Source organism: Cyprinus carpio, chromosome A23, assembly GCF_018340385.1.
Source record: "Cyprinus carpio isolate SPL01 chromosome A23, ASM1834038v1, whole genome shotgun sequence".
Lineage (NCBI taxonomy): Eukaryota > Metazoa > Chordata > Actinopteri > Cypriniformes > Cyprinidae > Cyprinus > Cyprinus carpio.
In genome coordinates, this window is record NC_056594.1 from 23,300,030 (window position 1) to 23,313,321 (window position 13,292).

The 13,292-nt window shown below is 34.2% G+C and overlaps 1 protein-coding gene across 1 annotated transcript in view; it reads left to right on the plus strand.

Moving 5' to 3' along the window:
* The window catches only part of LOC109048459 (cadherin-11-like), a 71,237-nt gene that overhangs the window by 38,226 nt on the left and 19,719 nt on the right, over positions 1-13,292 (plus strand). The window contains exon 6 of the mRNA XM_042713742.1: positions 3,571-3,738. Within this exon, the coding sequence (XP_042569676.1) occupies positions 3,571-3,738 (168 nt within the window). The remainder of the gene's footprint in view (positions 1-3,570; positions 3,739-13,292) is intronic.

Sequence of the window (13,292 nt, forward strand, 5' to 3'; positions counted from 1 at the left end):
TGCATGATAAACGCACAGAGTAGCATTATAACAGAACTTTCAATACACTCTACTGTATCAAGTATGATAAAACAGCATTGCTTTTACCCCACATACACATGAAAAAGTCGGCTGTGTGTCGCACTTGTCTCTCTTTAGCAATCGCTCCTGCGGCCTCGATTTGCTTCCATGGCTTTCAACCCCACCCTGCTTCATACTACAGTGACAGTATTAAATCTTTAATACATTAGCTCATGAACATTATTACTGTTCGAGTGCCGTCGGATTGCATTGGCTGTGGGGATGAAGACAACAACTCCCATGATTTCACAGACAATCATGGCGACCTGTACTGCATTTTTTTTTAAAAACCATTCGTTTTTAGACAAAAATACACGTTCTGTGTGAATAGCTCCATATGCTGTGTTTTCTCCCAACTGTCTGCCTGGGGTGTTGAGAACTATTGGGTAAATTAACAGTTGGCAGACCAAAACAAAAACAGACATTCCGACACGGAAAGCACATTTCAAAGTAGTGGCTGTAGCATTGTTTTTATGAGAAACAAATATCTAAATATCTGCAAACATATTTTTATGCTTTAGTACATTGAAAAAATTACATACAGCACCTTTACTAAACACTACTTAAGTAGGGACACACAGTGAAACATTAGCGATGAAAAGGCGTGGACAGTTATTTTTGTGGCTAACCTTATTGCCTATGCATTTGTAGGAGTGTCCCATTGAGGCTCAAAATGTATGGGAGCAGAGTATTTAAAGGAATAATTCAAGGTGATTTATTAAGGTTTGCAGTAGTCAGCACCTGTGTTGTTAGTAGATTGCACATACCTGATTATCATCTGCTCTTGTTTGCGAGCCTGCTGTTATGTGCGCTGCTCTTGGTAGATTGCATTGCTCATTGAAAAGCGCTGGCTGCGTCTGTGTTCTTTAATTTGCGCATTGTCAGTAGATCACCAGCAGAAGTTTCCACTCCCATTGGCGGTTTCATGGGATTGCACTTCCACACTAATTTGCGCTGTTTAGTACATCTGGCTTAAAGTTTGCAACTTTTTTTTCACCAAAGCAGGTCTAATATGTGTAAAAATGATCATTTTCCCACCATAATTTTCACTCTCTTTTGCAGAAACAAAAGTAAACAGCTGTGATTGGCTATCCTCATCACACCTTACCCACACCCATCTGTTACAGCATGTCATGTGTTTTGACACTAGAGATGGCAAGTGCTGTGATAGAGCTGTGTATGTTTGAGCCTGAGGCAGAAGAAATTGAACAATGCAATGCAACCACAACGATTGCAACAGTCTGTTTCAGTGTGTTAATTTCTTGCTTAATTTTCGGTTTAAAAGTATTACTATTACTTGTCGTTTTACAAAAGGCTCTGCATGTACAGTATGTGCTTATTTAATTCGCAATTAAATTTCAAATCTGGCCATTTCAGATGAGTAGAAAATAATAGTTAGTTTTGTAAATAATTATTAATAATAAATATTTTGAGTTCTAAACTGGCAGGAAGGTTTTTTTTTTTTTTTTTGCTGTTAAGTAACCTCTTATGTAAGTATCAAGAACATTTTGGTTGTCCATTTCAAAACCCCCTTAAGTGAAGTTTTTTTCTTAAGTACAAAGTATTTTTGGCTGTGGTCCAACAACATCATTAGACTCATGCACTCAGCTCATAACGTATCGGTCGTAGTGGAAGAATAAGGCTGAGTGATGTTTAAAAAAATAACTCACAACAGCTCAGTATTGTTGCTGCAGAAACTGGCACGATCATCGCAGTGGACAAGTGAATTCATAAGAGCCCCAGGAAATTAAAGGACTCAGACAGGAAGAAGTGGTATAGTTCTGAAAGATCATGATTTTAAATCATTAAAAATGGTCATGAAACTTAAAAACATAATGTTTTCACTCTAAAACAATTGAAAGAAATTTGGATTTTTTTTTATTTTTTGTTCCTTGAACATTTTCTAATCTCTTCTGTTGACTATATTCTAATGACTATGAATGACTATTTACTATTCAATACTATCAACTATATTCTATTTACTAAATAATGAAAACTGATTACGTTTTCTTTTGTATTCTGTATTATTGTCTACATATTTGATTCATAATCTTAAAAAAATAAAATAAATAAAATAAAAAATACTGTAGAATTCAGTCATCAACTTTAGCTTGCCAGATTCTAGATTCATGTAATATATGATTAGATTCTGTTCTACTCTATTTTTCTAGGTTTCAGCACAAAAATGATCCATTTTTACATATTTTTAAATTTGCTAGAAGTATTAAATATTGATTGTTGTTTTTTTATAAAATGTTTTGTCTTAAAATTTTTGTTTTCTTTACAAAAGAAAAATACAATTAATATATATATATATATATATATATATATATATATATATATATATATATATATATATATATATATATATATATATATATATATATATTATATATATATATAAATTATTATTTTTTTAAAATGCAATTAATTCCTGCAATTGCAAAACTGAATTTTCAGGATTCTTACATGAACAGAACTTTTTTTTAGGATTCTTTTATTTTAATTTTTTTTATTATTTTATGTTTTGAGTGTCTTTACTTTCTCTTTTGAAAAAATAAATAAATAAATAACGTAACCTTACTGTTTCCACACTTTTGAATGGTAATACACACACACACACACACACTTCAAATAAATATATATGAATTGTATTTTCTTTTATAAAGAAAACAACTTTTTTAAAGGACAAATCATTTTATACAAAAAAAACAACTCAATATTTAATATTTCTAGCAAATTTAAAAATATGAAAAAAAAAAAAAAAAAATATATATATATATATATATATATATACATATATATATACACACACACACACACACACACACACACACACACACACACATATATATATATATATTTCGCAATATTAAATTTAAATATAAAAAATATAAAATATTTTCATGTTATTTTATTTATTTATTTATTCATTTATTTATTTATTTATTTTTATTTTTTTATCAAATAAATGCAGCCTTGGTGAAACAAAAATCTTACCAAACAAACTTTTGATCGCTATCCCCACATATTCATAAACACACTTTGGCTGTAAAATGAAGGCATAGGAAAAATATTTTTGATTGGTTTGTGTTTTTCAGTACATTCTGACTCATGCTTTGAATATTAATATGTCGTTTTTCCAAATTCATCTATGTTCCCCATCTAGATAAAATTCTCTTTGTCACAAATCAGCAAGATCAGCAACAACAGTGTAGAATACATCACAGAAAACCAAAGATTTAAGTGTACAAGGCATAAAAATGGTTGTTCAATAAATTTACAATTTTCACGTACATGTAAGAACAAGTGACTGTTCTATCTACTGTAATACTTGTCGGACCCATCAGAAGCAGTCAGATCAGCAGTCTGATGGTGTTCAATGTGATTCCTTTTAATTCACTTCAGTTTTACATAATTACCTTACTGGCATGAAAATTGCTCAGTATTGCCAAATCAAAGTGAGGTTTGCTGTGAGTGATCTGTTCCTGTCTCTGCATCTCTCGGCAGGTATCTTGCGCACAGCGGTCCCTGACATGGACAGAGAAGCTCAGGCGCAGTACCAGGTGGTGCTCCAGGCAAGAGACATGGGCGGCCATCAAGGGGGTCTGACAGGGACAACCACTCTCACCGTGCACCTCAGTGACGTCAATGACAACCCGCCTCGCTTCACTCAAAGTGAGTCACAAATCCAGCTCTGCTCCAGAACACACCAAAAATTCGGTCTAATCTAGTCTGTCTGCTCTTGTCTACTCCACTTTACTGTTCTGTTCTGTTCTGTTTAAGGTATTCTGATTTGTTGTGCTCTATTCTTGTAATCTGCTATACTTTATTATGCCACTTAATTTTATTTTAACCGGTTCTAGTCTAGTCTAGCCTAGTCTACTAAGCTTTGTTTTATTCTTGTTGTTTGATCTAGTCTAGTCTAGTCTAGTCTAGTCCAGTTTACTCTGTTATGTTCTAGTCTGTCTACTCTATTCTACTCCACTTTACTATTCTATGAAGGATCATATCTACACCACTCCACTTCTCTATTCTATTCTATTCTATTCTATTCTATTCTATTCTATTCTATTCTATTCTATTCTATTCCTTATTACTATATTTAATTTTATTGTAATCTGTTGCAGTCTACAGTAATCTGGGCTGGTCTAGTCTAGTCCAGTTCTGTTATGTTCTAGTCTAGTCTATATACTCATATTCTAGTCTAGTCTAGTCTACTCTACTCTACTCTACTCTACTCTACTATACTCACTCTACACTACTCTACTCCACTATTTTGTTTTATTGTTTTATATTTTATTTTGTTTAATTTTATATTCTGTTCTACTCTACTCCACTCTATTTTATTTTATGTAAGGAGTCTCATAATCTTTATTGTAATCTGTTGCAGTCTACAGTAATCTTCTGGTGTTGTATTTTTGTTCATTTCCACTTTACTATTATTCTATTCTATTCTTCTCTAGCACTGTACTCCACTCTATTGTCTGAAATGTCATATCTTCTATTCTCCACTATTCTATTCTATTCTATTCTATTCTATTCTATTCTATTCTATTCTATTCTATTCTATGAAGGATCATGTCTACTCTAGTCTACCAGTTATTTCCTGTTCTAGTCTGATCTATCATACTCTGGTCTAGTTTAGTATTCTCTGTTCTGTTCCAATCTGTTTTTGTCTGGTACAAATGTAGTCTTGTCTAATCTGGTCTAGTCTAGTCCTCTATGTTCTATTGTATTCCACTACACTGCACTATTTTCTTCTGTTTTTTCTAGTATACTGAACTTGTTATATTTTAGTGATCTTCTCTGGTCTAGTCTAGTCCAGACTAGTGTACTCTTTCTATTCTTGTACAGTCTAGTCTATTTAACTTTCTTCTGTTGTAGTCCTGCCTAATCTAGTCTAGTCTCTTCTAATCTATTTTAGTACACTATGCTGTTTATTCTCTGTACACTGTTTTAGTCTAGTTATCTAATCTGTTTTAGTTAAATAAAACTAAATCTATCAAAAGTTATTTTTGTTAATTGACAAAAAGCCTAAATAAAGTAAAATACAAATATTAGATGAGAAAATAGCCAAAATAAAATGTTAAAGTACTAAAAATACTAAAAATAAATGAAAGCTAAATAGAAATATTTAAAAAGAAACAAATAAAATACTAAAGCAAAAGCATGCAACTAAATTACTAAAAGTTTAAAATTAAAACAAAAAAATATAAAAGCCAATTCAAAATATTAATAAATACTAGTACATAACATTGTTTCAGACTAGTCTACTCTGTTATGTTCTATTCTAGTCTATTGTTCTCTGTCTAGTGTTCTCTGTTCTGTTCCAGTCTTAGTCTAGTCCAGTTTCATTTATTTTCCATGAGCTCTCTTTCAGAGCAAATAAACTCTAAATTCATTGACTATTTTGTTGTGAAGATCAAAGAGCCACAGTGTGGGCTCTTTATATCACCGTCAGCATACACACTGTCCTTTAGTTGCTCTAATGACACGCAGTGCACTGTTTGCTAACATCACAAATGCTGTTTCCACGGTCAGACTTCCCAGCAGGAAGAGAAGAGATATGGGCATTCAGGTTTGTGTGTGACATGATGTAACCTTTTGAAATGGATTCATGCTTTATTTCTCTTCTACTTTTAATCACTCTGTTCTATTTTCCTGACTGCACTTCTGTCCACTTGTTATTTCACACATACTATTCATGCAGCCGAAGCCGTCTTATTGCAGTAATTGATTGGCAGCTCAAAGATGTGAGTGGCGGTTTGGAGACTGTGGGCGTGATGTCAGAAGATGACACATGAGGGACTGACTTGCATCTGCTGTATTATATTCTGTCTGATTGGGATGCGATCTTATCAGTCGATACACTAGAGAGTCACGACGTACGCAGTTACTTAGCTGCATAAATTTAATCGCCAGTCTGAACTGTTTGAAATAGTTTATTTCCCTAGAAATGTGTAATAACGTTAGCTGAATATTATGGCTTATGATATTTGTTGTGCTTCAATTATATAATAACTTGTGTTCATCGACTCTCTATATCACATATAAAAAAAATAAAAAATAAAATAAGACTGGTCTAAAATTAGTAGTGGTTGTTGATTTCTGCAAATTTTAAAACCATTAAATTACTCTTAGTGGGCAGTTTAATACACTGTCCCCAGGGCAGTTTTTATTTAACAAAAAAAAACAAACTTTTTAAAGTTTGTGATATATATGTAATACAATTTTAATGTAGCAGATATGAAGTAAAAATCATAAAGTAAAAACTTCATTAACACCCAGTCCTGCTGAACTGATATCAAATATTAAAATATTAAAACAGGGCATGACTCACTTGGTCGTGCTTAAAAACTAGCCTAAAAGCAGTTTCAAATGGCTAATTAAAAACTGGATAATGGAAGAAAGAGCCAGAGCATTAAATCGATTTTTCCTCCCTTTTTTTCTTCATTTTAATTAAAAGAAGCAGTATGGGTCACTCCAAGTTTATTTTATTTTTTTATTCTTGTTCAGTTCTTCTTTAGCACTTATAATGGGACACACTTCTATTTTACCTCAATTTTGATTCTCTTACTGAAACAGAAAAAGCAAAGTCAGAAAAAGAAAACAGCAAAGTCAGTCAGAGAGTAAGTCACTTGGACTACTTTCTTGCTTACTCTTTTTTGTGTGTGTGTGCGTGTACATCGTTGTGTATAGGTGTATATGAATGAATATTATTTATTATTATTTTTTAACTGTTCATTAAAAGAATCGGCTCCTAAGAGTCATTTGTTCGGGGGTTCATATAACATTGGTCACATTGGTCGCCCTCTGTGTTTTCACTTCACTAAAAAGAACCGACTCATAAGATTAGTTTGTTTGGGAATCGTACTACTATGGTCACGCTTCCGCTGTATTTGATTCACTGCAAAGATCCAAGTATACCATGATTGCGCTATAGCCTAAATGTGCAGTATGTATTTGATTCACAAAAAAGAATCGGCTCATGAGACATTGAATTCATTTGGGAACCAGGTCATATGATAAAGGCTGGGTATACACTGTAAGATTTTCTTCCAATTTTGAGCCAAATTCTGACTCGTGCGACTCTTTTTTTTGAGTCAGGCAGAATTTCAGCTTTGTCGTTCATCTTTTGACATGCAGTGTACAGGGGGTAACCAGAGTGGCAATCAGATGGACGGATGAATTTCTGACATTGTTAGAAATTTTGGTCGCCCCTCGCGAAGGTATTGCACAGTTGAAGCAGAGCTACGAACCGACTACCATAAACTCAGTAATTTTATCCTCGCTGCATCTGCATGAAAACAATGTATATCCAAACCTAATTCGTCCGGGAATCGGAATAGCGTGATCGTGCTGTACCGTATGTATTTGATTCACAAAAAAGAACCAGCATAGTTATTTTTTTTCCCCGGGCTAAAGCAATTGTTTGGATAACAAGCAATATAATTAAAATGTAAAAAAAGAAAACCTATTAAAAAATAGATTTTCCTACTACAGGGCCAAAGTACTAGATCAGTTCAGTGATATGAAAATAAAACAGTAGATATTGATGTCAAAAATAACTTTTTGTCTCTTCATATATTCTGCCACAATATCTTAAATTACCTTAATTTGTGAATTTTTCTGAGAAATGTAGATGTATAATTGCAATAAATTTGATTAATTAATTTTCATTTCATTTAAATAATTAAATTAAATGTGTGATTGTTTGACAGCTCTAGTTTTAGAGACGCCCACTCTCTAATTCCTGTTTTTAGACATTACACAAAAGAGAATTAATCAGTTAGAATGTCACACGGTGATATATAATGGCACAATGGATAGAGAGCATGTAGCTTACTATTTCTGGCACATACAGTATGACAAATTTATGATATTCTGAATTCAGCCGATGTACTCATTTGCACATTTAAAAGCCACATGATCACAGGAATGCTGGTTCAAATACAGCCTGCGTGTTCATTTTCTGATCCTGTTCTTCTGATTTCTCTCTTTTCCTCCCCGTCCTATATAATAAATGCAAAAAGGCCTAGAAATAAAATATTCAGGAAAAAATAAAAACGTTAGAAGAATGTGTTAACTATGTTAAAAAAAAATGCTCTAAAACATATTTAATTAATCTCTTAAGGTAACACATTAGGTTAACAGGATATAGCTTTGACAGTTCTAATAATGTATGAAAAATAAGGTGCTAATGCTTTTTAATGCAGTGTTTAGTAAAATGCTGTCTTCCAGAATCCCTGCCAGACTACACATTCAGCTAACATACACTACCTTTCAAAAGCGTGGGGTCAGTAGAAGAAGAAATTCATATTTGTATTTAGCAAGGATGCAAAAGTGATCAAAATTTACAGTAAAAACGTTTATAGTGCTACAAAACATTTCAAACAAATGCTGTTCTTTTGAACATTCTATTTATCAAGGAGACCTAAGAAGAAAAAACATAATTGGTGCATCACGGTTTCCACAGAAATATTAAGCAGCAGCAACTGTTTAATAATGATAATAATAAAATGTTTCTTGAGCATCAAATCAGCATGATTTCTGAAGCATCATGTGAGACTAAATTTTAAAACATATTTCACATATTTTAAGTATATTATATTCTAAAATACATTCAATTAGAAAACAGCTATTTAAAATTTGAATAATATTTCACAATATTACTGTTTTTACTGTATTTTTGGATCAAATAAATGCAGTCTTGGTGAGCAAAAGAGACTTTTTATGTTTAAAAACATTAAAAAAAATCTTATCAACCTCAAACTTTTGAATGATAGTGTACATTTAACTAGCATATTGAGCGTACGGTTGAGCATGTGCATTGCTAGACCAGCTTGAAAAATACTGCTTTTTTCACATTTAAACGAAAGAATAACAATATATAATCCTGTTTTTGTCAGATTTTATTCTGTATTTAAAATACGAACATCATTTAGATAAACAGTTACATAAATGTTGGTGTTTCTCCATTGAAATCGATAGGAGCTGTACATGCATGGCTGAAAATATGCTCCCCGGTTAAAATTCTAGTCTTGTATTCTCTTTAGATTAGGAAGCCATCCAAATTGTATAGTGTTGGGCCAGGACTGGAAAACACTGCTTTACAGTGATTGTACATTGATCCTCTTCAGTGATTCAGCACTCTACAGGATCAGTGATAACAGACAAACAAACAAGTCCCTGAGCATCTTAACCTGACATCCTGTGAGTCTCTCAGGACACTATCCTGTATTTCCAGGTCCAGCCGATGTGTTAAGGATGTCGTGTCCTGGTGTATATCGAGTCCTGACTCAACAGGAGACGATTCACAGTGTTGTAAAAAGCGTCACTGAATCTCTCAAACAAGCCTTGGCCCGCTGAACTGTGATCCGTGACTGCTTTCATTCTCGGCCTGTCTCTCTCGAAGTGCTAAAAACCTCTGTGCTGTGTGTTTGAAGGAGAGATATGAAAGTGTGGTTTGGTTTCTTGGGCGTAGGGAGCAACTGTGTGTATGTGTGTATGAAATATTTGATGATGTCTATGAAGATAAGATGCTTGCGGTATGTGCTGTGTGTGTGAGACATCAAAGTTTGAGAGGTAAGTGTGAGTGACTGTGGGTTTGATAAAGCTTATGGGTTTCTGTCAGTCCATATCTGTCGGCTTTAATAAATGCGTGTGTGAGTGAGTAAACAAAGCCCAAAGCCATTCGCTTGAGTCACCTCTGTGCAAGAGAGGGCCGGTGAGTTGTTGTTAGTCTGGGACTCATAACTCAATGTGACCCTCCGAATTAGACAACTCACCTCATTTCGGCGATATAAATCACCATCCAGAACTGCTCAGACTCGACAGAGCTTCTGTAAAACACCAGCAAAAAGGAAAAAAACAAGTGAATTCCAGTCAAATGCATGTAAACCACACCTTATGATGCTGATAAAGGAACAGAGGCCAACAACCTGTTTTCTTGTCTTGTTTGTGAGTGATTCCCCGGTTTTTTGAATGCTGAACTTTCTGAAGTTTACAGAAAAGATTAGAATGCTCGTGTTTGTTGGAATTGCCGGGTTTGGTTCCGGAGCGCCGCTCGCTTGCTTGTTTTCTGCCTCGTTAGTCTGAAACAAGGAAACATGCAGTATTGTTTGCAACAACAAAGATGCCGAAAAGACTTTTTCTCCTCATGGGGACCCGGTGAAATAAAAAAAAGACATAAAAGCTTTTAGACTAGTGTACACTCTTAAAAATAATGGTTTCTAAAGGGGGTTTTCACAGCGGTGTCATATGAAAATTTCAGCGAACGGTTCTTAAAGGAATAGTTTAAACAAAATTTAAAATTTGCTGAACATTTACTCGCCCTCAGGCCATCCAAGATGTAGACGAGTTTGCTTCTTCGTCAGAACAGATTTGGAGAAATGTAGCACTACATCACTTGCTCACCAATGGATCCTCTGCAGTGAATGGGTGCCGTCAGAATGAGAGTCCAAACAGCTGATAAAAACATCACAATAAGCCACAACATGACTCAAGTCCATCAGTTAACATCTTTTGAATCGAAAGGCTGTGTGTTTCTAAGAAACAAATCCATCATTAAGACGTTTTAACTTGAAAACTGTCGCTTCTGGACGAAATCCATAATTCATAATCACGCTTCCTCCAGTGGAAAAGCCCATCCTCTGTTGTCATCTAACATCAAAATCCACCAACATTTTGTTGAATTTGGACTGTTTTCGTTTTTGTAAACGGTGCTTGATCTGTGCATATTTCTTTCCTGATCAGAAGACATGAATTTTTCACCGGAGAAAGCAATATTTTGGATAAGACTCTGGATATTTTAGCCAGAAGCAACAGTTTAAAGTTAAAAGCGTCTAGATGGAAAGTTTCTTACAAACATACAGGATTTCTCTTTGATGAGTTGTGGATATCTTGTGGATTATTGTAATGTTTTTATCAGCTGTTTGGACTCTCATTCTGACGGCACCCATTCACTGCTGAGGATCTATTGGTGAGCAAGTGATGTAATGCTACATTTCTCCAAATCTGTTCCCATGAAGAAACAAACTCAGCTGCATCTTGGATTGCATGAGGGTGAGTATATTTACAGCAAATCTTCATTTGTGTGAACTATTCCTTTAAAAGAATGTTTCTTAGTGTGAAGAACTTTTTTAATAATCTAAAGAAGCTTTTTTTCACTATAAAGGACCTTTTGCGCAATGGAAAAGTTATATGGATGTTAAACGTTCTTCATGAAACCATCAATGCCAATAAAGAACCTTTATTTTATAATACACTTTTAACAGATGTGTTTAAAATGTTCCTTTAGTCTCTTCTGAGAAACTGAACATCTAATACCATGACTAACTAGCAAGTAGCAAATCCTAGTTTGCCCTTTTATTCTTGGCCTTGTCGTATGCGGGTGTTTCTTCAACTACAAGCACTTTAATGTCCCAGAGGTTGATTTTTATTAAAACTAACTGGTTTCAATTTTTTTGGCATTAATGTCACATTCTTGGAAACTTTGGACTCTGCCTTCATCATTTATTTTTGCTGCTTTTCAAATGCCTTTTATGTTTAGTTTTTATCATTTTCTCTTTGTCCCAGAACAAGATTTACATTTTAAATGATAAAGTCCTTTATAAAATATGTTCATAAGTACAAAAATTTGATCAAAGAGTGAAATAAAAAACGGTGTCATTACCACCACCAACAATGATGCTGAAAATTCAGCTTTACATCACAGGCATAAATTACATTTTACAAGATATTGAAATAGAAACAGTTATTTAGTTATTCAGTTATTTTGAATTGTAATAATATTTGACAATATTATTGAATGTACTGTATTGTTATCAAATAAATGCAGCCTTGATGATTATAAGAGACTTCTTTCAAAACCATTAAAAAATCTTACAGACCCCAAACTTTTGGATGATAAAATAGTGGATGGTAAAAAATCTAATTCATTTGATCAAAAATACAGTAAAATTAGTAATATTGTGAAATATTATTGCAGTTCTTCCATGGGACTAGTCAAGTGCCCTACAAAGTACACTCAAACAGTATTTAAAAGTGTTTAAAAACTGCTGCAGGGACCCTTAGCTAATGATTAACAATATTTATTCCAAACACGACAATGATCATTTAATGGTGAACGCTACAAAGACTCTTGTAGGCCCTCAGAGTAACAACTACAGTATCGTAGTGCATATCATAATTATGAAGTAGATTATAGTGCTGATGATTCTGGTGACTATTATCACCGTGTCAGAGATAATGATGATCTGTGTTGCGTCTCTTTCAGAGGGCTTCGGCCTGTCTGTAGAGTGCCTCCCTACAGATCCTCTCTTCAAAATCCATGCGATTAATATTTCATTTAAAGTTCAGAGCTTTTCTGCATCAGTATGCAGCAAAATCACAGCTGAAAAATACAGCTCGGAGACACACAATACATCTTCCACTCTCTCCCTCCCTCCCTCCTTCATGAATATACACTCTGCTTTTCTGTCTTTCATTCTATCTGCCTCTTTTCCCTTTCGTTTCCCGGGTCTCCTGCTGTCATTTCCTCTTTTGTTCTTTCTATCTCTCCCCTAATCTCTCCTCATCCCTTTCTCCTCCTCTGAATAATACACACTGTTAATACACTGTGCAAAGAAGCCATATTGTATTCCCACAGTGTGTTTCTGTGATCATCTTCTCTTGGCTGCACTCAGCTTTAATGAATGTTAGGAGTTATTAGCTGGCACAAACTGCCTCTGGTGAATCACACTGTCTCATCCTTTGTTGTTTGCATGATTCATTTTCTGTTCTGGAGCAAATTTGGCTCTTAAAAGAAGCAAGGAATCATCAGTGTCCTGCTTCATATTTCTATCACACTCTCTTTTTGGATCTTTCTTACCCGATCTATCTGCTATCCTCTTCCAAAAGCATGTTTGGGATTTGCATAATTAATAATTAGTGTTTTTGCAGCAATACTATAGTGATGTTCCTCTAGCATTCTATTTCTTAAACTTTAAAAATTCTGCAATATTCTATCTATCTATCTATCTATCTATCTGTCTGTCTGTCTGTCTGTCTGTCTGTCTGTCTGTCTGTCTGTCTGTCTGTCCTGTCTGTCCGTCCGTCCGTCCGTCCATCTATCTATCCATCCATCTATCATCCATCCATCCTCCATCATCCATCATATCTATCTATCCATCTGTCAGTGTCTGTCTATGTCTATCTGTCTATCTATCTATCTATCTATCTATCTATCT